The sequence below is a fragment of the Acipenser ruthenus genome, chromosome 17 (genome assembly GCF_902713425.1).
Source record: "Acipenser ruthenus chromosome 17, fAciRut3.2 maternal haplotype, whole genome shotgun sequence".
NCBI classification, from domain to species: domain Eukaryota; kingdom Metazoa; phylum Chordata; class Actinopteri; order Acipenseriformes; family Acipenseridae; genus Acipenser; species Acipenser ruthenus.
In genome coordinates this window covers 9,863,369-9,886,744 of record NC_081205.1, presented here as the reverse complement: position 1 = coordinate 9,886,744, position 23,376 = coordinate 9,863,369, and the positions used below count along the sequence as shown (strand labels likewise).

Below are 23,376 nucleotides of genomic sequence, written 5' to 3'. Positions count from 1 at the left end.
ATGCTTACCTGAAAAACAGTAAATGCTAATATTCTAGAATATTTCTTTTTTTGTCCACCTTTTAAACACATTCTACTTTCACCATCAGGGAATTATCCAACAAACTAAAAACATAAATAAATGTAAAAACAACAAAAGATATTTGAAATGTCCCCTTCTTCTACTGGACAGAGCAATCTTTAGCACAGATATTTCCAATCTTTGATGCAGTTTGCGTCTTTTTCATTGAAGACATTTTAAAGAAATCATGCAGCTCTATGCAGTGTGTTCAATCATTTACCGGAAGCAAACTAAATGCAGTGTAACAGGTAATGCGTCAATAAGGCAAATGCTGTTAAAATATGTATATTTACACTATTCTTTCAGAAATGGGTATTTACACTTGTCTTTCAAAAATTGGAATATTACCTCCGCTGTTGACGTTGCCTCCTCTCTCAGCTACACAGGAAGACTACACCCTGGTATTCACCCTCAGAATTGACCAGCCCCTTCCTACAATAATGAGTTCTCCTCTCTGTCCCTCTCCCAGCTACGCAGAGCTGCTCTCAGTGAAGCAAGAGAAGCACATCCTGGAGTTCACCCTGAAGAGCGACCAGCTACTACTGTACTCCACCCGAGCCCAACAAATCAAGAGAATGATCAACCTGTTCCTGGAAGAGCTCCGCAAGGTACCATCACCTCCTCCTCCCAGTCAAGCCTACTCTCCTCACTGCCTGGATTGAGGGACAGCAGCAACTAGGAGACCCTTTACAAACGTGTACTATATTAACAGCATAAAGCATAGAAAAGAAGGCATAGTGGAAGCACGGTAAAGCCCAAATCATATTAAAAACACGGCAAACCATGGTAACTATTGTAAGTGTATAATATATCCATGAGAAAAATGACCGTGCAAATTTACAGCAGTAAACCTTTACCCAGGAGGCCACAATCTGTCTGTGTAAAGTCAGGTTTGGTCATCCAGGCTTCGGCTTAATTGCACCAAGGTTGCTTAATGACAAAAATAGCTATGTTACTCTAAAGACCAGAATTATGATGCCCTTTCTCCTAAAATGAATATATATATAAAAAAAAACATTGCTGACCTGCAATGGTGGTTCATATTGACTCCGCCTCCTCTCCAGGAGTCCAATCACGTGATCGCCCTGAGGAGCTTCGTCACCGATGACAAGAGCCTGCTGACATTCCGCAAGGGTGACATCATCAAGCTGCTGCACATGCAGGGGATGCACCCAGGTGAGATTTCTCCCACACTGCCTAGGGTCTCCCCAGAACAAACCAGCAGAGGCAGCGATGCTGCATATTCACATTGCCTGAGCATTTACATGTCCAACTGGACTGCTTTAGAGTTTTTCTAAACTGATTTTATGACGCTTTAAGTAAATGTTAAGGAAATTAGAATGTATACAGTAGTGTGCAAATTTATTAGAACACCCGATTGCTTAGGTTTTGATTTGTTGTGCATATGAAAAATAAAATCACTGCAACTGAAAATCTTGGAAAATGGTAAAAATAGGCAAATTAGTGATTGTCTAATTTAATTGATTAATTTAATAGGTCACACATGCAATTAATTAAATAGTAAGGTTTTCATGCAGGTTGGTATATGAAGGATATAAATGAGAAATTCTGATAAATATGCACACATACTGTATAGAGCAATTAAAAGCACTGAAACCTTGGTAAAACTATAAGAAACTACATTTGTCTACTTGACTTAGTTTCTTATAATTTTGCAGTTATATGAAAATCCCCAGAATCAATGTTCCTGTATGAATCAGCCCCATTTCAGAATGTGTAATGTAATGTGTTGTTGGCAGGCTGGCTGTTTGGGTCAATCGGTGGGCGGTCAGGCCTGTTTCCAGCTGAATACACCCAGCCCACAGCACCCCCAGATTACTACAGCGCTCATCTAGACCGCAGAGAGGAGCGCAGGAAGAGTATGTGGACAGCACCTCCTAAAAAAGAAGTGAGTAAGGCAGGAGTACTCACAGCATCCCCCCCAGGGGGAGAAATGGGGGATCCAAAACAACGCAGCCTGGGTGTGTTAGATGGAACCATCCATTTTGGGATGGAATCGAACTATCTACACTGTAGATAGTTTTTATGACTAGAGCTGGTTTCACAGACCCTAATTAGCACTAATCATGGACTACCTGAGAAAGTACTGTTGGACCATAAATTGGGAATTAATTCTATAGCATATTAAGGTGACAGTGTACAGTGTAAAAACAGCAAACAACATAACAGATTACATTAGATGACTGGTAACTAATTTAACTAGAATCCTGCAGCATTACTGGAAACCACAAAAAGGTCTATGGACTTCAACACATGCTGCTCTGTTCTTGCCATGGTGTAGCACAGGGATCTTTGACAAGGCTGGTATCTTTCACTGGGGTTGTTGTTGTTTCAGAGTCCAGTGGGCAGCGAGGTCTCGGGGCACACTGAGCCGTCTCTGCTGGGGTCAGGCGAGGTTAGCCAGTACGTCATGACAGAGTTCGCCATGAAGTACTTCAGAGAGGCTGCTACCAAGTGAGTACCCACTCCAGGACACGCTTCAGAGTGGTGGTGGATCATCGCTGGGTTAACCTGAAAGGATGAATGAATTTACTGTATATAAGTTATACCGACAGCTTTAAAATAAACGACAAGCGATTACAAGTATAGGTAGTGTCCTGTCCTCTTGAAGAAGGACAGGGTGGGAGGGCACTATTGGGGCACAACACACCAGAGTGGGTGGTGTCGGGTGGTGGAATATTTAATTTGAATAGAGATCTTAATAAGATAAATGATCTCATGCTAAACAACACAAACGACCGGGATGAACATGGCTATTTTATTCCAATCAAACAAATGTAGCATATTTTCAGATATTTAAATAGTTTCCTACACGTTAGGTGTGCCCTCATACAAGTCTATGGTTATCGTACTGTACCTTGTGGCATGTGTGTAACACCTGTTGCCCCTTTCTCATTAACTCTAACCCTAACCCTAACCCTAACCCTAACCCTTTCCCATTGCAGGCTCGGGTGGAAGGATATGACTGCAGAAGGACGAAGCTCAGTGGAGATGGTCCAGCACACCAAGGTATCAGTAGTAGATTCATACAGTCTAGTTTATTTGATAATGTTTTCCAACCTCTGTTTCTTTCCTGTACCAGCCCCTGTACACGCTCTGTTCTCTAACCGCACACATTGTTGTACCCTAGTCCTCTCCCTCTATGCCTGTGGACAGGCTCATTGGTGTATTTCTTATTAGGGCTGATTTGTTTTTTTTCTCTTGAAAGTTAATTAAGCACTTATTCCAAAATATTAAATAAAATAGCAGTGTAATACATATTTGTCAAATGGCACAATATCTACGTTCTTCACCCCGTGTCACTCCCCCCTCCTCCCCCTCTCTCTCTGCTGACCCCCTGTTCTCTACCCCCAGGTCCCAATTCAGGAATCCCTCATCTTCTACTCCGACAGTGAACTCAGTGACCTTGCTGCTCAAAACTTCATGAGTGAGTACCAATGTCCATACAGTACATCCCAATAAACAGAGAGATAATAGGTGGTAGCTCCATTGAAGGACAGAAATAGAGTGCTAAAGATTGGTTTCATATGTAGTAAAGATAGCATCAATGTTAAGTAGTAGTGTTTTATAACAATGCATTTCTGTGCAGTGATAACGCTTCAATATGCATTATATTATTTTTATTATACTGAAGATCTTCTACACATTTTTAAGGAAGTGGGTTCAAAACTAAACAGTGGTTTATAGATGCTTGATGTCATGTGAACTACTATTTTAAAAAAATTGGAATTGATGTTCATAATATTATTATTCCTGCAATAGATGTGATGCGATTCATGGGTGACCAGCCTGCGATCAAACACAAGAGTGAGGGTGACTACATTGTCAGCATTCTCCAGGTCAGTCACAGTGTGCAGGAGTTGTGTGTGTGTGTGTGTGTGTGTGTGTGTGTGTGTGTGTGTGTGTGAGAGAGAGAGAGAGACAGGAGAGGACGGGTACCACCAAGTACCTGGGACTACCCTTCTTCAGATCTGGGGCTTGTGCTGTACCGATCATTCTTGAAAGCCTGCTGCTGGGAAGGCAGTACTTTTTTATTACGGGGGTTTAATCGATTAAAGGTTAATTGATAAATTGCTCAGGTTCGCTTATGTGATTAAAACAATCGGTTAACTGATTGATCAAATCTGGTTGATTTAAAGTGAACTTAATACACACTAAATACAAAAACATCTTAAATGAGTATAATGATAACAAATGCGATTACTGTGAGGTCTATGTTTTTGACATTTTGGTTTGTTTTTTGCTGTTCATTACCTCTAATCGCATGTCCAGTCAAGCATTTGAATGCTTTGCAATGTATGAAACCCCTCTATACAAAACGATAAGGTCTTCTGTTCCCCTTATCTGTGCTTTCAGCTGGGCAAGGAGAAAGAAGACCTGAGAGATGAGATTTACTGCCAGGTGATCAAACAAGTCACACTCAACCCTCAGCAGTGAGTACCAGCCGATTCCACTCTGTATTATTAGAATCTCCCAAGGGTAAGGAAACAGTGTCTGGGTAAAGCTTTCTAAGGATGGCTCTTAACTTCATGAACAGCAGACAAGGAGACTGCTGTGGAAGCATTGGCCAACAAGCAACTTCTGTGTGTGAGGTAGCTGATACAACGGCCCTCTACAAAATGTTGACCCCAATACATTTTTTAAATAAGGTTGCAACCTTTTGTGAGTCTTCAGCCTACAATAAATATGCTTTAAGAATTACTTGCAATGAATACACTAGTATCGTACCTATTCAGTCTCTTGCTTTTTAAAACCCCTTGTACACCTTATGTATATAAGCTCCTATAAAGGTAGTTTCAAAAGAAAAAAAGCTGCTGGTCAGTCTTATATCCTGTGGATTTGCCCTGTCCCACTTTGTAGCCTCAGTATTGGGTTAAAGTATATTGAAACCCTTATAAAAACCAGACCATACCTTTGTATTTGAAAGAGACGGGCATCTATTGTTACTCTGAGAGTGCTGCGTTGATATAGCAGATCTGCAGAAGCTGTGAGGGCTGGCTGTCATGTGCTGTACTTGTGTTTGTTCCGGGCAGGGAGAGCTGCGTGCGTGGCTGGAGGATCCTGACCCTCATCGCAGGCTTCTTTCATTGTTCAAACACCCTGCTGCCGTACGTGACCCGCTTCCTCCAGGACATCCTACGTGACCAAGGCAACAGTTTCCAAGGTAACTGCAGAATACCATGAGGGAAAACAGAAGATAGCAGGATAATGTAAAAATGATCTAAAAATACAGATTTATCGAATGGCATTATGCAGAGACTAGAACAAGTAGATTGTAATGACTTTATTTCACCTACCAATATTCAGTACATGCTGTATTATTCTGCATTTACTTCACAATTATGAGGATCCTCTGTGTGCCTGCACTGGTTTTATGACCATTGCTAAGTTCCTGTTGAGCACTAATTAGATTTCTTTTGTGTACTTGTTGTGGGACTGTGTGTGGCAGTTTGCTGTGACTCCAGGAATAATTCCTTCATATTGTTAAACATGTGAGAGGGATCTAGCTGCAGAACGAAGGCTCCCACAGCATAGTGCTGCGTGCACAACTCGTAATAGACATCATCATTATATGCTACAGCCCGATCACATGATAAGGGTGATAAATTTATGTACTAAAACTAAGTTTATTGGGGTATTGGCCGTAACTTTAAATACACACAACAATAACCTAACCCATTAACCACTTGAGTCCGCAACCTTTCAAAGAACGACGGGAAACTCACTGGCAAATGGCTTGTGATTTAACAAGACAATGGCCAAAGCATTCAAACCCACTAAGCCATTGCAGCAAAGGAGTTCTGCCGAATGCATGTTTGTCAATCGTGTGAGAAACTAAAGCAAGTGCTAGCTGATGCTTTTAAATACACTGCTCTAACTCTTATTACTTTTTTGGATCTATAACACATGAAGTAATAGAATGCAGCAGCAATGTTTCATCTATAGCGTTGTCTTTGAAATGTCTGCATATTCCTAATTGAAGTATACAATCAAAGAACCAAAAGCTATTGAACAGAAGGGGCCTGTGGTAATACACAAAGAGGTAAGAGAATGCAATTGACCTTGGTTAGTACTCCTTAACATAAAGTAGTATTGTTAATGGACCTCTTGTACGTTTCAGAAACGGCCCACTTGTGTGAAGAAAACCTGCGACGCTCGCTCATCCATGGGGGCCGGCGACACATCCCGTCCAAGCAGGAAATGGAAGCCATCTTGGTAAGGGAATAAGCCATACTCAATAAGGGCAAAGAGGGGTAGATTCAGCCTAACCAGGCAGTAGTTAATCTCTTAACCCTGCATCTCATCTTTAACCCCCCCCCACACACCCTTTACCCTCCTCATACTCAGTAGCTTTGAGGTTAGCAAACTGAAAAAGTCTGTTCCAAAAAGTTATTACTTTGCCACAAATTTTATTTAACTTTAAAATATATATATATTACAGCTGGAACTGATCTTTTCAGAGATTGCTTGTATATGTAGTTTAGATGTGTGAATATTTTTTTAAATTGCAGTTGTGGAGTAGCACCCCAGCTGAGAGGAGGGGTTTTAAGTACTGAATGCACACTAGTTAGCTGTTTACCTTTGAGTGATATATGAGTGGTATATGTTTACCTTTGAGTGGTTCTTTTGCATGGAGAATGAAAATGTCACAGTTATCAATGACAATGACTGTAGCTAGTGTTGCTATATGCTTTTATATTCTCCCACAGCACGGAAAATCTTCCAAGAGGATTACTATATACCTGCCTGGGAAGGTGGAACACTATGGCAAGATCAGTATCTTCACTGTGAGTTTAGAAAAACTTAAGGATTACAATAAAAGTGTTAAGGGCTACGGCATGTCACCCGAATGTACTAAAAACACTTCATTTTCAATTACAGTACTTGCAGAGAGTTCTAACACACAGTGTTTGATTAATCTAGTTTTTTGACGAATCCACAGTTATCTCTGTTTTCTTCGAAAAATTCAGTTTCAGGTGAATTGGAAAATAAATCAAAGGGTCCTAGAAATGTAAATATGTTTGTATACATTTTATTTATTCCTTCTGAGCAGCAAAGCTTTATGTCGTATATAAAATCCTTTAAACTGTTAAAACAAATGTGACATTATTATTATTATTATTATTTATTTCTTAGCAGACGCCCTTATCCAGGGCGACTTACAATCATAAGCAAATACATGCACAAGCAGTATCCTTAACAATCTTTGTCATCTCTGTCCAGAAGCTAACAATAATTCAATCTTCAAAGCATGAGTTATTTATAGCACACATTGTACAGCAAGCTCATGGTATCGATTAGTTACATGGTTTAAAGGGATCAGTAATGGTACATGCTTGCACGGGGTAACGCTGCCCTTTGTGCTGCAGGTGGCGCTGGAGCTAGTCAGTGACCTGTGTGCAGAGATGGGAGTGCTGCAGCCTCAGGAGATCAAGGAGTTTGCTGTCTACGCCAACCGCAACCAGGGTGAGAGCGCTACCTTGTGGAATATGAAAAAAAAAGCACTTGGGCTTAGAGAAACTTTCCAAAATTGACGTTTACAGTACATATTTGCTTATATGGACAACTGTATTTTTTGAATGGCTTACATAGAAATCTGTTGAATACTGTTAATTCTTGGCTTCGTTACAAGAAGGGACTGGGTAAAAATATCATGCAGTATCATTTGAACAAAATGATACTGAAAATGATTTGTGGGCGAGTGATTCATGGATCAAGTATCTTACTGGCTGCAAAGCTTGTCAGTCAGTAGGGGTAGCAGCTGGTTGGTTACTGACAGGAAAGCAGACCCTGACCATAAAAGGGCAAAGCCTGAAGACAGAGATGTATGTGCAGTACCAGAAGTTTAAAAATGTAAATACATGTTTGCTAGAAAACATAGATTTCCTTCAAAACTACACAATTAAGTCTGATATAATAATGGATGTGCACGGTGTGGAAGATGTCCTGATCTTTAGTCTTTTATCTGCTCAGTCGTTCAGTACCCCAGCTTTTCCACGTCACAATTCCAGTGTGAATGTTACAGTGCCTAGTTTCTCTCTTCCAGGTCAGGTGGTGCGGCCCATCAGACCGGACGAGTACATCTTTGACTTTCTATTGGACGACAACACAGTCACCCTGTGGCTTAAGCGTGTGACGTGGAAAGCACCGCTGCACTTCGAGAATGACTTCTACATCAATGTCCACTACAGACAGGTACACAAAAATATATATTGTATTTTAGAACTCTTTGTTCTAGTGTAAGCTCTTGTAAGGAAACATTTTCTATGTATGTATTTCTCTGTGTGAAGGAGCTCACGCAACAAGGATTTAAGCAGAATGTAACAGGGTTCCTTTATTGATTCCAATAATCAAAAGTTTTACAGTTTAATCATTATTTGACACAGTAATGCGGCCACTAGTTAATAACAGAAATTAAGCAATGATATCCGTTATCAAACTGTGGAAGAAGCCTCAGATACGGCGCTGGTGTGTGTTCATGGAGGAGCTTTATGCTTCTTGAATGCACCTCCAAATGCCTGCTGTTTCTACAGCCTCTACACCCCTTTGCATGCAAACCTTAGTTGTTGGCTTGTCTCTGTGTGTCAGCAACATTTTGACCAGACCACTCCTGCTTGCACCAGGTCAGGTGAGGTCAGTTTTATTAGCACTTTCTTAGGCAATAAAACATTCTTTCCCGGATGGCAGCCAGATAACAGCATACTGCTCCACTTCACTCAGAATCATAGTTTTGCACTTTTAATCTTTTCCTTAGCTCTGTAAACTCTTGTTAGTGCGGCGTCATGTAGCAGTGTGTGTGTGTGTATAACACCCCCCTCTCGATGCCCCCTCAGATCCTGTCTGATTACCTGGAAGGAAAGCTCCTGCTGCCCAGTGACAGTGCCCAGTTTGACCAGCAGGTGGCAGTGTTGGCAGCCCTGCAGCACTGTGCCAATGGACCAGGTCCAGAGCCCACACTGTGAGTGGATTGCAAGAAGCGACAAGTTTCTGTGACTTTAATTCAAAAGCTGTGTCTACTATTTCTGTGCTCAGATGCATTCTCAAGCAAGTTATTTTTGAGCCTTTTCATCTGACACAGGTAGTATAGAATTACCAGCAACTGCAACACGACAGTTATGCTGACTGCAGAATTAATTAATCATATTACCAAAATGTTTCTGTGTACATGGGTCTATGCATTTTCCCACTGCAAGCCCTGTAAGCCTTCAATAAGAACATTTAGTAAACCATTCTTCTTACTGAGTTCTAAACAAACAGGTACAGTGCTGGGGGGGGGGGGGGGGGCGTCAATCACTGGAACAGCTGCCATTGACTGGGATTGAAGTGGAAAAATTTAAGTGTCTCCTGCTGTACAGCAGATAGGGATCGTTGCCATGTGCTTTGTCAAACAGCTTGATCATTTGCTTGGTACAGAGCCTGATGCTGTGTGATGTCACACTTGCCCTGTGTTTTGTCCCTGCAGTCAGGAGTTGAAGAGGTATCTCCCAAAGAGCTCCGTCAGCAGTGTCAATGCTCAGATCATCCTGGGCTCCACACTCATGCGGCTGGGCACCATGCAAGACCTCAGCCCTGCTGAAGCCATGATCCACTTCCTCAGTAAGTGGTTTCTAAACACAGTCACAACCATGTGAGAAAACAATGGGCCCAGTGGAAGGGTTTGCACTAGTGCAGAAATACACAAGTGTGCAAATGTATTAGAACACCTCAAGATGTGTCATTTATATCCTCTATATACCTAATATCAACCTCTGGGTGTTAGAATTTCAGTTTTCGGTCAGTGATATAGAAACAACAGGCACTCGTGTGTGAAAATATTAGCCCACTTTGTGCTTGAATTAGGCATCTTTAACAACTTCTAAAAAGTCTCATGCATTTTACCATTTGTGGCTATGTGTTCCTTTTCTCTTACTATTTTAAATGACTTGCATGTGTGGCCAATTAAAGTCATGAATTAAATAAGACAATCGCCCATTTTTACAATTTTCCAAGATGTTCTGTTCCAGTGGCTTGATTTCATATGCACAACAAATCAAAACTACAGAAGCAATGGGGTGTTCTAATAAATGTTCACACTACTGTGAATTTCTGGAAGTACAGTGGTGTCATTTAGAACAGAACATTTATTTTCATATTGTATGTCCCTCATGGAATATATTCGTTATAACACTGTTAAAATGCACAGTCTAAAATGATATATGCCTGTTCCTGTTGATTTTTGTATTTGCCAAAAAAAGCATGTGTAATAAAATTAAATTAGGATTATTGTTTGAAACATTGACTGTCCAGAATGTATTTAATATGTTGGTATGCTATAGAAATTCAGTAGCACACCGACACTGACTCTGTGCTCTACTATACCTCCCTAGCAACTCTGTGCTCTGCTACACTGCCCTAGCGATGGTGAGCTCCTTCCCACTGACTCTGTGCTCTACTATACCTCCCTTAGCGACGGTGAACTCCTTCACACTGACTCTGTGCTCTACTATACCTCCCTTAGCGACGGTGAACTCCTTCACACTGACTCTGTGCTCTACTATACCTCCCTAGTGACGGTGAACTCCTTCACACTGACTCTGTGCTCTACTATACCTCCCTAGTGACGGTGAACTCCTTCACACTGACTCTGTGCTCTACTATACCTCCCTAGTGACGGTGAACTCCTTCACACTGACTCTGTGCTCTACTATACCTCCTTAGCGACGGTGAACTCCTTCACACTGACTCTGTGCTCTACTATACCTCCCTAGTGATGGTGAACTCCTTCACACTGACTCTGTGCTCTACTATACCTCCCTAGTGACGGTGAACTCCTTCACACTGACTCTGTGCTCTACTATACCTCCCTAGTGACGGTGAACTCCTTCACACTGACTCTGTGCTCTACTATACCTCCTTAGCGACGGTGAACTCCTTCACACTGACTCTGTGCTCTACTATACCTCCCTAGTGATGGTGAACTCCTTCACACTGACTCTGTGCTCTACTATACCTCCCTTAGCGACAGTGAACTCCTTCACACTGACTCTGTGCTCTACTATACCTCCCTAGTGACGGTGAACTCCTTCACACTGACTCTGTGCTCTACTATACCTCCCTAGCGATGGTGCGCTCCTTCACACTGACTCTGTGCTCTACTATACCTCCTTAGCGACGGTGAACTCCTTCACACTGACTCTGTGCTCTACTATACCTCCCTAGTGATGGTGAACTCCTTCACACTGACTCTGTGCTCTACTATACCTCCCTTAGCGACGGTGAGCTCGTTCCCACTGTTCGGCAGTAACGTGTTCCCGGTGCAGAAGGTGAGTGACCGGCGGATCCCGTCTCCCTGCATCGTCGCCATCGACCAGGAACAAGTCTTCATCGGGGACAGCCACTCCCAGGTGTGTGTGTCTGTGTATTTATTGTACCAGTCTTGCAATCAATTCACTCACTGTACAAACAATACCCAGTATAAAACAATGCTATCACATTAACAATAAAAAATACATTCATTGATTTTTTTTTTTACCCTTCTCATTGCATTTGATGGGGACTCCTATTGTACTGTAATAGTAACCCTCTATGAGCTAAATTATCGAAGCTATTTAGCACAATTTCTTTCAGAAAGGAGAAATGCACCCAATGAAGTTAACAAACTTGAAATGAACAACTAAGGCTTTTCATTCAAGGGCTTGAAATAAGCATTGAGTTGTTTCATATTTGTTAGATGTTTAATTGGTATTTTTTCCATTCAGTAAGTGGTGCTCATGTTTGTTTGAGGTAGCCTTTTAATGAGATCACGTTCATTTGCTTTGCTTAAAGTGGTGGTAAATAACAAACTAATTCCCTAAATATCATCTGTCGTGGGCTTTCATTTGCTATATAGTCTCTGATGTGCACTTGTGTGCTTTATTGCAAACATGTATTTTCATTTTTACTCTTTCTGTTGAAACAGTTCATTACATTCACAGGTTGTCATTTCCTTCTGTACTAAATGCTCTGGGAAATGTGAGCACACTTTGAATAGCTTCTGTAGTATCGAGAATCGTCCTGCTGGGGGACGGAATAGCAATTTTACAATCTGATCGTGACTTTAATCTTAGCATTATGTAAAAGGTTTGGGGTAATATTGGGATTAGGGTTATGTGTGCCCCCCCCGGACAAATCGTCAATCTGTGTTGAATTTATTCAGCTATATTCAAGCGATAGCTTCGGCATGACGCTTTAGAGTAAATAGCTTTGAGAATCAAGCCCATTTGCTGACCCTGTCTGGGACTATCTAATGATACTTTAGGCAGGGTAGCCCAGTATAGATGTAAAGCAGGGTATATGAAAGCATTTATTTGTGTATGGCTTTGTGTTTGAATTGAACCTGTAGCTTAGTTCAAGTCGTAGTGGTTATTATGAAAAATCAACTGTCTGCTGATTCCTCCAGGAGCTGCTGTCCATCCCTCTCATGACAGTCCAGTCACTGAGGTCCCTGCAGCCAAAGAAGGGGGAGAAGCTCCCAGGGGTGGAGGTGACCTACGGCCCCACCACTGCCCCCAAAACCATCACTTTCCACCTCAAACAGGTAAAGTTCCCCCTCAACCATGTTAACCTGTTTCTCTAGTTTCACTTCAAGGCCTTAGTTTACTTTAGGTAATCTGGTTGTAGGTAACTACACAGCAAATCTAGAATAGAGATACATGAGACATTTGCTGTTCTGCCTTGAAAGTCAGGATTAATTCAGATATTTCTAACCAAATTAACCGAGGTCCAGAATACAGTGTGTGCGCTGTTGTAAGCGCTCTCTTTAGAAAAGCTGAATCGCGATCATGTCAACTTTGTGTTTCCTTGCAGTCTTTTGAAGAGCTGTTTTGGACATTCCTGTTTGTTAAAGTGTTGCAGAACACCCTGCAAAGTTTACACAAAACACATGACATTACCTCTGCTATGTCCCGTATTCTCTGTATCACAGAGTTATATTTGTAAACACATTGCAGACTCTTTTGATAGTTTTAACAAAAACTCAAAACAATGTTGGCTTCCTGTTCCCACAATACACCAGTCATTTCAATAGGAGCACCAAAACTATTGCAAGAGGGAGCATGAACTTGAAACAGTGCAACATTTAGAGGAAAAATTCTCTTTCTCCTGGCATTCCAGAGTTGAAAAAAGGATAACACTTTACATTGTCTCTAATTACTGTGTATGTACATAGTAGTTACTTAGTAAATACATGTGTACTTACACATAATTAGTGTTATTAAGCATAGTTATAATCTACTTAATGTGTCTTTTTTTGCATACTATAACCCTAACCCTTTTCAGACAATTGTGTACATACATATATCATGCAAAAAGATCTGTACATTAAGTACATTATAACTATGCATAATAACATTGTAATTGTGTAAGTATTCATGTATTTACTAAGTAACTACCATGTACCGGTAAATACACAGTAATTGAGACGCATAATGTAAACTGTTACCAAAAAAATGATTCTCCAGTTGATTTATCTGGAATGTATTGAAAACAATTGCTGTGATATGGACAACACTGGATACAGCAAAGGTAAAGTGATGGGTTTCTTATAAACGCTACAAGGGGTTCTGTAACACTTTAAATACATTCCCCCCAATTGATTTAAAGCTTCCACACCTCAGTGTACATTAAGAGGATACACTGATATGCCATTGTATCCACGCAGTCCTCTCTTGTTTCATGCTATTTGTTTGTGTGTGTGTTCTATGTACCCAGGCGAAGGAGATGTGCCACGTGATTGTGGTGATCTTGGAGGAGTTAACTTACATGCCCAGCAGCGTCTCTACAACCAGTACAGTCAGACCTCCTCCGTCCACTTTGGGCCCCAGAGAGTCTAGGGACTCTGTTGTAGGCAAGTCCAAGATGATGAGGCCCCCTGCCGCCAGAGAACCCAACATTCCTCCCCCGTCCACTGTGGGCTCCAGAGAGCCCAGCATGCCTCCCCCATCCACTGTGGGCTCCAGAGAGTCCTGGGACTCTGTTGTGGGCAAGCGCAAGATGATGAAGCCCCCTGCCGCCAGAGAGCCCAATATTCCTCCCCTGTCCACTGTGGGCCCCAGAGAGTCCAAGGACTCTGTAGTGAGCACTACAAAGAGCAAGCCCAAGATGAAGACAGCCCCTGCTGCCCCCAAACATGCTGTCAAGAAGCCTAATAAAACCCACAGCACGCACATCTTGCCTGATCCTGACGAAGCCGCCATGTACTCCATGTACTGAAAAGAACGTTTTTAGATTCTATTTTTTACACACAAACCCCCCCCCCCCCCCCGCCCCGCAGATTGTATCCAACACTTTAAACCTCAACCATAAACTATAGAAAAACTATAAGCCACCTAGTTTACTGTATAGACAAGTTTTAGATTGAACTCATGCCTAATATATGATTATAATTCAAAGTTTGCACAGGTTTTTAAGCAGTTCACGGTACAAACCTATTTGGGTAATTCCAAAACAATTTTCCTTGCTCATCTATTTTTTTCCAACAGCATTATAAACAGAGTTCAAGCTGTGGCAAAAAAACTGAGGGACAGTTCAGTTGCTATGTGAAGCTGAGGGAACACAAAGCCACTTTTTGTTCGGTGGCTTAAAACCTGGTTTCAGGAGACTGGGAGATCTAGTTTGAGGCAACCCGAAGGATCAAACCCCATCTCCCCTGCTGTGCCAGGCAGTGACCTGAAACCAAGTTCCGAGCCACAAAGTGGCTTTGTGTTCCTTCAACTTAAGTGTTCTCAAATTGACAAGGTTGTATGTTAAACTATATTTTGTGAATGTGTGGCACATGCAGATTCTGAAATACACAGTGCTTTTATCTGGCAGGTGAATGTCTATCTGTTTTTTAGAATAATAATCATAATTTTCTTCAACATCCATGATAAACACTGAACTTCTGTACCTTGCCTTTTATTTGTAAAGAATGTTGAAGTTTTGGAGATCGCCGGTTTGAAGCTATGCCACTGCCGACCGTGGAAGGGTTCCCAGGGGGCGGCGCACAATTGGCAAAGCGTTGCCCGGGCGGGGTAGGGGTTATGTCGGCTGGGGAGTCTTTGGCTCACTACACACTAGCAAGCCCTGTGGCTGGACGGGCGCCTGCGGGCCGGCCTGTAAGCAATTTAGAACTGCGTGGTCCTCCGACGCTGTAAGTTCTGGATATGCCTGCACGCCGGGCTTGCAGAGTGAAAAAAAACAGATGGCTGACGGCACTCGTTTCGGATGATGCTCATCTCCCGAGTTAGTTTGGGGGTTGTAGCGGTGAGCGAGTTTGAATAATAATTGGACATTCCAAATTGGGAGAAAATTGGAAAAGGAATAAAAATAATTGTTTAAAAAAAAAAAAAAAAATTAAGCACTGATCACATATTGCATTATTTTTACAATTCATAATGTTATTTAAACAATCATTTATTTTAACAGGGTGGATTAAGTAGATGACACATCTGTGTGTCCTGATAAATCAGGATTTGGAATCACAAATGCAAGTTATAGACAGAAGCATCCACTTGATGTATAGTATCTTTTGAAAAGTATGTTTTAAAATTTGAATAGTGTTACGTAACCTTGATTTTACATATACAGTATGGAAGTAATAACATGTATACAGTTCAATAAATACTTTGAAATTGAAATGTGTCTGTGTGGTGTGCTTCTGCTGGTTTCAACCATTTAAATTGACAGGTAAACTAGTGATGGGGGAAATACTACAACAGTTGAATGTGGCAATAGACAGTTACGCAAATACCCTTCCATAATTACAGCAAAGGTGAAACAATTTCCAAAGTAAGTATTTCATTTGTAGAGAAAATGTCTGTCTTACAGACCCTTTATCATTAGCAAGCCAATGTTGACATGGACTGAGATTTCATGAAGTACAGTAATATGACAAACCTGCTATATGCTTATTAAAGACACTGCATTATTAAATACACCACAATCAAGACAAACACAGCTCTCTTCAAAAGCATCTTTATTTCCAGTTTGTTCATGCAGTCTGAGGTACTAGCAAAACAACATTATTTGTATTGGCTCAAGCCTGTGTGTGCTCCCCATCTCTGGTCTAATTCCCTGTAGTGCAATGTGTTTGTACATGCAATTCAAGTGATAATAGCAAACTAAATAATCCCATCAATCTTACACATTTTGCATTTGCATGAGCTACATTGGTCTGAAATGGAAGCTTTTAATGAAACACATTATAACAAATAGGTGTTTTTAAAACCAGTATTCCACTAGGTTAAAGAAAAGTCCAAGTTTGCTTGCCTTGCCTTCTAGGAAGTCTGTTTCTTCTTTATTTTCTTGTTCAATTTGACCCCAGCAGAGTCTTCGGGGTCAAAGCTTGTTACTGCTCAGTCGCTAGGGGAAGCAGCTGATTGGTTATTGACAGGACAGAAGCTTGTGAAGGAGTGGGGACACCCTCCAGGTTAAATTAAACAGAAAGTGAAAGATAGTCTAAAAGCATAGCTTGCAAACAAATGTCTTAAACCTACAGTATTGCCAGATTTGATAGTTTAAAATGAACATACAAGTTTGCTAAAAAAAAAAAAAAGTGTTTCTTTAAAACCTACCCATTTGAGACCTACAGGTAGTGGACAAAAAAATGGAAACACCTGGGGGTAAATGAAGGACACCAAGTATATTGAAAGCAAGGGCTTCCACACAGGTGTGGCTCATGCGTTAATTAAGCAAATAACATCCCAGCATGCTTAGGGTCATGTATAAAAATGCTAGACAGGCCTGGTTGCCTATAATTATGGCTAGCATGGCTGCAAGAGGAGACCTCAGTGACTTTGAAAGAGGGGTGATTGTTGGGGCACATTTGGCAGGAGCTTCAGTGACCAAGACAGCTCAACTTGCTGATGTTTCACGAGCAACGGTGTCTAAGGTGATGTCGGCATGGAACTCCGAGGGAAAGGGCAACAGTGGACGGAAGCGCATACTCCAGGATCGAGATATCCGTGCATTAATTCGAAGTGCAAGGCAAAACAGGCAAGCAACTGCATATCAATTGACTGCAAATTTCCAACTGGGGCGCAAGCAGCCAGTTTAATCAAAAACGGTTTGCCGAGAACTCCACAGTGGCCCAATGCCCTATTAAGTGACTTTACATTGGTGTTTCAATTTTTTTGTTCACTACCTGTACATAGAGAATGGATGTGCATGGCAGATAACATGCATCAGTTTTATCAGTTACAATTACTTTACTGTATAAAAGGCTATGCATGAATAGCAGTACAGGACTTCAGTTGTTTGATTTAGTTTGTAAAATCAGCAGCTTCTTTCTCCTCCAAAAAAATAGGATTGCATTGAATTAATTACAGACTGGAGCCTGTACAGTTTAATTAAACAGTTTGTGTGATACTGTGACAGGAGTCTGGAACTCTTTGACAAATCGCCTTATAATAAATTAATAAACAAAAAAAATAATCAAACTATGTTTTTTTTTTTTATTTTCATTTAAGGTGTCCAACCGGTGTTTAAAGCCTTGTTTTGAAAACTTTGAAAATAAATCTATAGTTCTTTTGTAACAAAACAACCATGTTGCATGTATACTAAGTAAAAGAACTAAAGGATATTTCTGGTACCATATATAACTGTATTCAAGCAGTTACTGTAATCTGATTACATTTTTCAGTAACTTGTAACTGGAATGGCTTCTTTTTCAGACAGGTAATGGAATGTGATTACATTGTACGTGAAAAAATAACGCAGTCATGTGAACATGCTTTTCTCATCATCTTGCTAGGAAACGGTGTCGCAAGAGGGAACAGAGGGGTTCGATAGCTGGATCTTTATAAAATATTCCGAGCTGCAGCCCGACCAAACCGAAAAAAAAAACAACATATATGTAAAATGTAAACTGTGCCTGAGAAGTAACTATTTATAACTGTAACTAGTTACATTTACTGTATTTCAAAGTAATAAATTACTGTAGCTAGTTGCTATGTTGTTCAAGTAACTAACAGATTAAGTAACTTCTCCAATATTGTTCCGCAGGGTTCATGGAGGACATTAGAAAACCTCTGGGGACTTCTGTTTCTTTATATGAGACGCATCTAATGTCTGCTATACCACTTTTCACAGCTAGAGGGAGGTCTTTAAAAGAAAACAGAAATACATGGTTTGTAGGGTGAAGCAGAAAAAGAAGGAAAAAACATTTTGTTTCCTCTTATAATTGTTAAGTTGGTTTGCTTTCCAGTACTGGTAACTTTTTGCTGGAAGCATATCTGTGTTGGATTTTTTTTTAAAGTCCATGTTCGGAGTGTAAATGGACTGCCTTGTACGGAGAGCCATTACGCTGCAGTTAGTTAACCCTTTGCTGTCTTTACTCATGGTAACCCCTGGAGCTAACAAAGCAGCCTGCAAATATGCAAGGCTGGAATAGAAGCCTCTATTTTGATTCAGCAGAATCTATGGAAGAAAATGCGCTGAGAGTTCTTGAAATACAACCCTAGGTTTTTTCAAGTGCTTCTCAGTTTTGACCTTAAGGCAACATGGAGAAGTTTAGCCTGTGTCCTCCCTGGTATGAGTGAGCAGTGTTGGTGTGGTGCCCGGGGTCTGCGGCCCCTCATCGCTCTGCAGGTGTCTCCAGTCCTCCTTGCTCTCACACTTCGGGCGATCCTTGAAGAAGCTTCTGATTAGCCGTTGGGCTCCTTCCTTCACTGGAAACACAACCATGTACACTTTTAATAATACAGCACCAGGAAACTCGGGCAACCTTCCACCTGAACAATTACACGTGTCACTGGTGTTAAAAAACTGTAGCGCTATAAACAAAAACCATCCAGGCTCGTTCATATGAAGAATTGTGCATTCTGTCAGAAGTGACTAAGTTAATAACTTCACACACTCACCTCCACTGGATAACAATCTACCTGTGACAGAGAGAACAAGACAGACCATTCATTTTTATTTCCCTCATACCATTTTTTTTATGGGGTGTCTTTCCTTCAGTCAGCCGGTGAGACAAGAATTTTGCAAAAGCTTTAAACAGCTCCTGCAAGTAAAAAAAGAAAAAAAAGGAGCATGAAACCGCTTTCCTGGACACCGATTAAAATCGAGATTCACCCGAGCTTCAGTAAAGCAGGTGCACAGAGAATGGGATTCACTCCCTATACTGCCCTCAGCCCCTCACCTTGGAAGCAAACCTGCCATTCTTGTAGAATGGTGTCAGGTACTTCACAACAATGTCAGCTGCCTCCTTCAGAGACACTGCTGCCTTCTCCGCTTGAGGCTGTGCCACTCGGGGTGCCCCTTCTTCCAGCTTTGCCTCCGCCAGGGTGGGGTGAAAAGTGACCTTCTTCTTCACCAGGGTACCCTTGCCCTCGGGTTGGCACAGTATGGTGGGCACAGTGCCAGGACGCTGTCGCTTGGGGGGCGGGGCTCGAGAGTCCTGGGGTCCCTGAAACAAAGGGGCCCGCTTCATGACATTTTTACTATATTACCATCACTTGATCAAGCCAATATGCGGCCAAATGGTTTCTACCTCTTCACAACCATTTCATTATATTGTAATTTTGAATTGTAAGCTTTGTTATAAGTATGTTTTATTAATCTCTCTTTAAAAAGATCTCATGCTCCTACCTCCTCTACGGGAGGTCTCTTCCAAGTACTGGAGAAAGAGTTTCTAACATCTTCCGGCTCCTCCTCAGGCAGAAGGCTGCAGACCACAAAACAAAACCATTAGGACACTAGCTGCACTTCCCTCTTTCAGTCTTTTCTCATCTCCAGCCACATGGACCTGGATGTTTTGGATTTTTATCTGGAACTTGGACCTTGGAACAAAAGACCAAATGAAAGTTCCCTTGAACAATAGTTGTTGATATACATACTGTAAGACTATACCTTGTCCTTTTTTTTGCTGTGGTTTTCTGACAACAGACGTCCTCAATGTTATTAGTTATCAATTGCGTTTCTTCTTCTAAAGAGGGGAATTCTTGATTCTGGTTTGTTTCCAAGGCACCATCCTCACATGGGATTGTTTCTAAACATGAGAACCTATCCTGCAGTTCTGAATTTCTTAATTCCTCTGTAGAGCTCCTGTGGGTCTCTAGATGCCCAGGAGCTAGAGCCAGAGGCAGATTAAACGAGTGCCCAACGCTCTCCTCTTTGTTGGTGAAGAACTTGGAGATGTTCTGGGAGTCCTTCATGGCCGACCCGGCCAGCCGCAGCAGTTTCTTTGAGAGTTTGATATTTTTGGTGGGGCTGTCCCACAGGGAGTTCTTCTTAGAGGCACTGGGCAGCTGCTGGCTCCTCTCCTTGTCTGTGGTGAGGTTTTCATCTCCCCCTGCCCCATTCGACCCTCCTGTGAAAGGGTGTTCCTCCACAGTCTCAATACTGGAGCTGCCAGCCTCCTCGGTGCTCCTAGAGGCATGCAGAAGCTCTGCAGCTGACTGGAACGTGTTAGACGAGCCTCTGAACCCAGCGCCCACCCGCTTTGACTTCAACTGCAGGAAAATACAACAGAGGCAACACAGACTAAAAAATATTTACAGAAAAAAAGGTTTGTTCATTTATAATTGAAATATATACTAAAAACCTCCCAAAATTTGAGCTGAGAAGTACAATAATCTAAAAAGTAATTTGGTAAGACTGTAATTTGGGAAGATGTGTGAGTTCAGGCTCACCGAGTAGATCTGAGCGGCAGACACAAAGCCCTCAGTGGAGGCTCCAGGCTTCGCCTCGTCACTCTCAGAGGGACTCTCTGCACTGCTGGGCCCAGTGCTGGCTGGGGGCACATCCTTCTTTATCTCCGACACCTGCAGGCTCAAGACACGCTACGTTGCTACACAGTACACAGTATGGTGTTACCACGCCACAAAACTGCAGTATGCACACTCCTAAAGTCTTTATGCAACAGAATTCAAAACCAAAGCAGTGTGTTCCACACATGTGGAAAATGCACAGGCATATGCAAAAACTGACTTACAGGTGGACAGATGGATAGAATAAACAACCTTTAAATTCAACCATTACTTCATGGATACAGCCTACCTTCCTGAGCACAGCTGCCTTGTACAGGTTGGATGACTTGCACCCTTTGAAGGCCTCGTACTCCATCTCAACAGCACGGGAATGGGGGTCAGGGCTGCAGGACAGAACACAAGAGATTTCACGCAATGAACCAAGCACAATGGGTAACCCCTATCAGAACAATGTGGCCAGGGGGCCGATAGCAGTACTTTATCCAAGTAGATATGTATTACTTGAATTGTATTTAATATTTACTGAACCACCTTTCAAAACTCAATTACAAACTTTGTTGGGTACCTCACAGTAAAGTGGCTCATCATGTTGTAAAAGCTAAAGGGCATTTAGAATCTCAAAACTACCTGTCACCATGGCTCCACCTTGCTCAGCACACTGAAAACGGTAATAACGGCTGTGTCGGATATTAACTTAATATTAATATTAACAAAAAAATGACTTTAAAATAGGATAGGGTCTAAGTGTATGGCCATACAGTACATGAACAATACAGTGTTTCCAGTGCATCAGAACCTGCCCTTTATTCAGCTCATCGCTGGAAAAGCTGTTCAACCTAGAGGAGGGCAATCCAACCTGATGCAGAGTCTGCAATCACAGATGGAGACCAAAATGTACCAATGATGTATGAACCGGTCTTTAAAACCCTCTTTCCTCTGCAGTGTTGGTACCTGCTCCCTGTGAAGACTGCCCTCTGCTGGCTGCTCAGGGCTTCCTCCAGCATGCGTAGACAATGCTCCCGAGCCTGAAACACAAACAGTTTATGCAAATGAGGGCAGCAGTGTGGAGTAGTGGTTAGGGCTCTGGACTCTTGACCGGAGGGTAGTGGGTTCAATCCCAGGTGAGGGAACCCTGCTGCTGTACCCTTGCGCAAGGTACTTTACCTAGATTGCTCCAGTAAAAACCCAACTGTATAAATGGGTAATTGTATGTAAAAATAATGTGATATCTTGTAACAATTGTAAGTCACCCTGGATAAGGGCATCTGCTAAGAAAAAAAATAATAATTTTATGCGAATAATAAAATTGAGATAATTGTATTTGTGTTGCATCATTAATGCTGCTTTGTTACAGATCTAATAAACACAAGGCAAATGTATCAAACATACTTGTACTAAGCAGTAGACAGATTTTATTTCTGCATGTGATAAAGTCTGAAATCAGCTGCCTTTAAGAACTTAGATCGCAAGGGGGGTGGGGGGGTGGGGGGGGGTAAAGCCTGGTGCACACGGCCTCTTACCTTCACGGACAGCCGGGGGATCTTCTGGCTTGCAGCCTCTCTCAGGGGGGACCACAGGTCTACATGAGAGGAGATATGGTTAGACCTCAAATGGAAGGGTATGAGAATCAAATGATCTAATTACTGGGTCTGCTACAACCAGTTCAAAGCAAATTGTTACAGTTACTTTAACAAAGATACAGTACCTTATTACTTTGAAAAAAAAAAACAAAAACTCATCTTCAGTTACTTATCAAGCACTGTTTCCTTTTTACATAGGTATTTTTTGTTTGGTCAGGCTGCAGCTCAATATTTCAGCTATGGAACCCACTTCTTCCCTCCTCTGAAGGCTGATATGACACGGGCGTTCATCTTTCTTTTTAAATGCAACGAGAACTACGTTACTTTTTCACATAAAATGTAATTCGTTATCACATTCCATTACTCAAAAAAGAACCATGACAGTGACACTTCACTGAAAAATGGAAATCACATAAAAAAAAGTTTGAGACTCATTAAGGCTCGTCCATAATTACAGGACTGAGTGACTTCTATAAGACATTGACCTTAACCAAATAAGAGCACTGACCAGGGGGCACAAAGTCTTCCTTTGGTGTCTCCTTATCCTGGAGAGGGAAGAGAAGAATACATCAATACTGGTTAGCAAACTTACTTATAAAGCCTGACTTCTAATGGGCTTAAAGTTATGTGATACAGCTGCCGTCAAATCAGAGCAAGTCATTCACACACAGATGAGTCACAGCCATACATAGTTGTGTAAAATGTTAAAATTCAGCTTTACACATGTACAGTTACTGGTCAGCAACACATTTAGCATGCAGGGTTTACCTGCAATGTTTCTGAGATACAAGGTTTTGACAATGTGGCAGGAGCAGTTTTGGGGAAAAAAAAACTGCCAGGAAATGGTTAATCTTTCTTGTGCGACACTCACGATCGAAACTGAACTTATCATCCGGAAACTCAGATCACAGGTCAAAGCGAAACGTGCTGATTTTAGTAGCTGACTATGTAGGCTAACTTTTTTCAAAAAATGATATGCTATTTATTCTTATCGATAAATGAGGACT

At 41.6% G+C, this 23,376-nt stretch overlaps 2 protein-coding genes across 3 annotated transcripts in view; one reads left to right on the top strand and one right to left on the bottom strand.

Annotated features, from left to right (window-relative positions):
- LOC131697931 (unconventional myosin-XVB-like) overlaps positions 1 to 15,716 on the top strand; it is a 40,177-nt gene extending 24,461 nt beyond the window's left edge. The window contains exons 28-45 of the mRNA XM_058989939.1: positions 530 to 668; positions 1,125 to 1,236; positions 1,821 to 1,969; positions 2,417 to 2,535; positions 3,027 to 3,090; positions 3,436 to 3,508; positions 3,844 to 3,920; positions 4,438 to 4,514; positions 5,115 to 5,245; positions 6,203 to 6,297; positions 6,792 to 6,869; positions 7,452 to 7,548; positions 8,129 to 8,277; positions 8,916 to 9,040; positions 9,545 to 9,678; positions 11,332 to 11,465; positions 12,500 to 12,637; positions 13,810 to 15,716. Coding sequence (XP_058845922.1) covers positions 530 to 668; positions 1,125 to 1,236; positions 1,821 to 1,969; positions 2,417 to 2,535; positions 3,027 to 3,090; positions 3,436 to 3,508; positions 3,844 to 3,920; positions 4,438 to 4,514; positions 5,115 to 5,245; positions 6,203 to 6,297; positions 6,792 to 6,869; positions 7,452 to 7,548; positions 8,129 to 8,277; positions 8,916 to 9,040; positions 9,545 to 9,678; positions 11,332 to 11,465; positions 12,500 to 12,637; positions 13,810 to 14,310 — 2,392 coding nt within the window. The 3' untranslated portion in view covers positions 14,311 to 15,716. The remainder of the gene's footprint in view (positions 1 to 529; positions 669 to 1,124; positions 1,237 to 1,820; positions 1,970 to 2,416; positions 2,536 to 3,026; positions 3,091 to 3,435; positions 3,509 to 3,843; positions 3,921 to 4,437; positions 4,515 to 5,114; positions 5,246 to 6,202; positions 6,298 to 6,791; positions 6,870 to 7,451; positions 7,549 to 8,128; positions 8,278 to 8,915; positions 9,041 to 9,544; positions 9,679 to 11,331; positions 11,466 to 12,499; positions 12,638 to 13,809) is intronic.
- A 323-nt stretch (positions 15,717 to 16,039) lies between these two features.
- Positions 16,040 to 23,376, bottom strand: part of LOC117423519 (ATP-dependent DNA helicase Q5-like) — a 30,386-nt gene continuing 23,049 nt past the window's right edge. For both annotated transcript variants that reach the window (XM_058989938.1, XM_034039446.3), the window contains 10 exons: positions 22,878 to 22,914; positions 22,310 to 22,368; positions 21,741 to 21,814; positions 21,079 to 21,172; positions 20,712 to 20,843; positions 19,930 to 20,531; positions 19,669 to 19,744; positions 19,220 to 19,486; positions 19,009 to 19,081; positions 16,040 to 18,746 (listed from right to left, as the gene is read on the bottom strand). In XM_058989938.1, the coding sequence (XP_058845921.1) occupies positions 18,589 to 18,746; positions 19,009 to 19,081; positions 19,220 to 19,486; positions 19,669 to 19,744; positions 19,930 to 20,531; positions 20,712 to 20,843; positions 21,079 to 21,172; positions 21,741 to 21,814; positions 22,310 to 22,368; positions 22,878 to 22,914 (1,572 nt within the window). In that variant the 3' untranslated portion in view covers positions 16,040 to 18,588. The remainder of the gene's footprint in view (positions 18,747 to 19,008; positions 19,082 to 19,219; positions 19,487 to 19,668; positions 19,745 to 19,929; positions 20,532 to 20,711; positions 20,844 to 21,078; positions 21,173 to 21,740; positions 21,815 to 22,309; positions 22,369 to 22,877; positions 22,915 to 23,376) is intronic.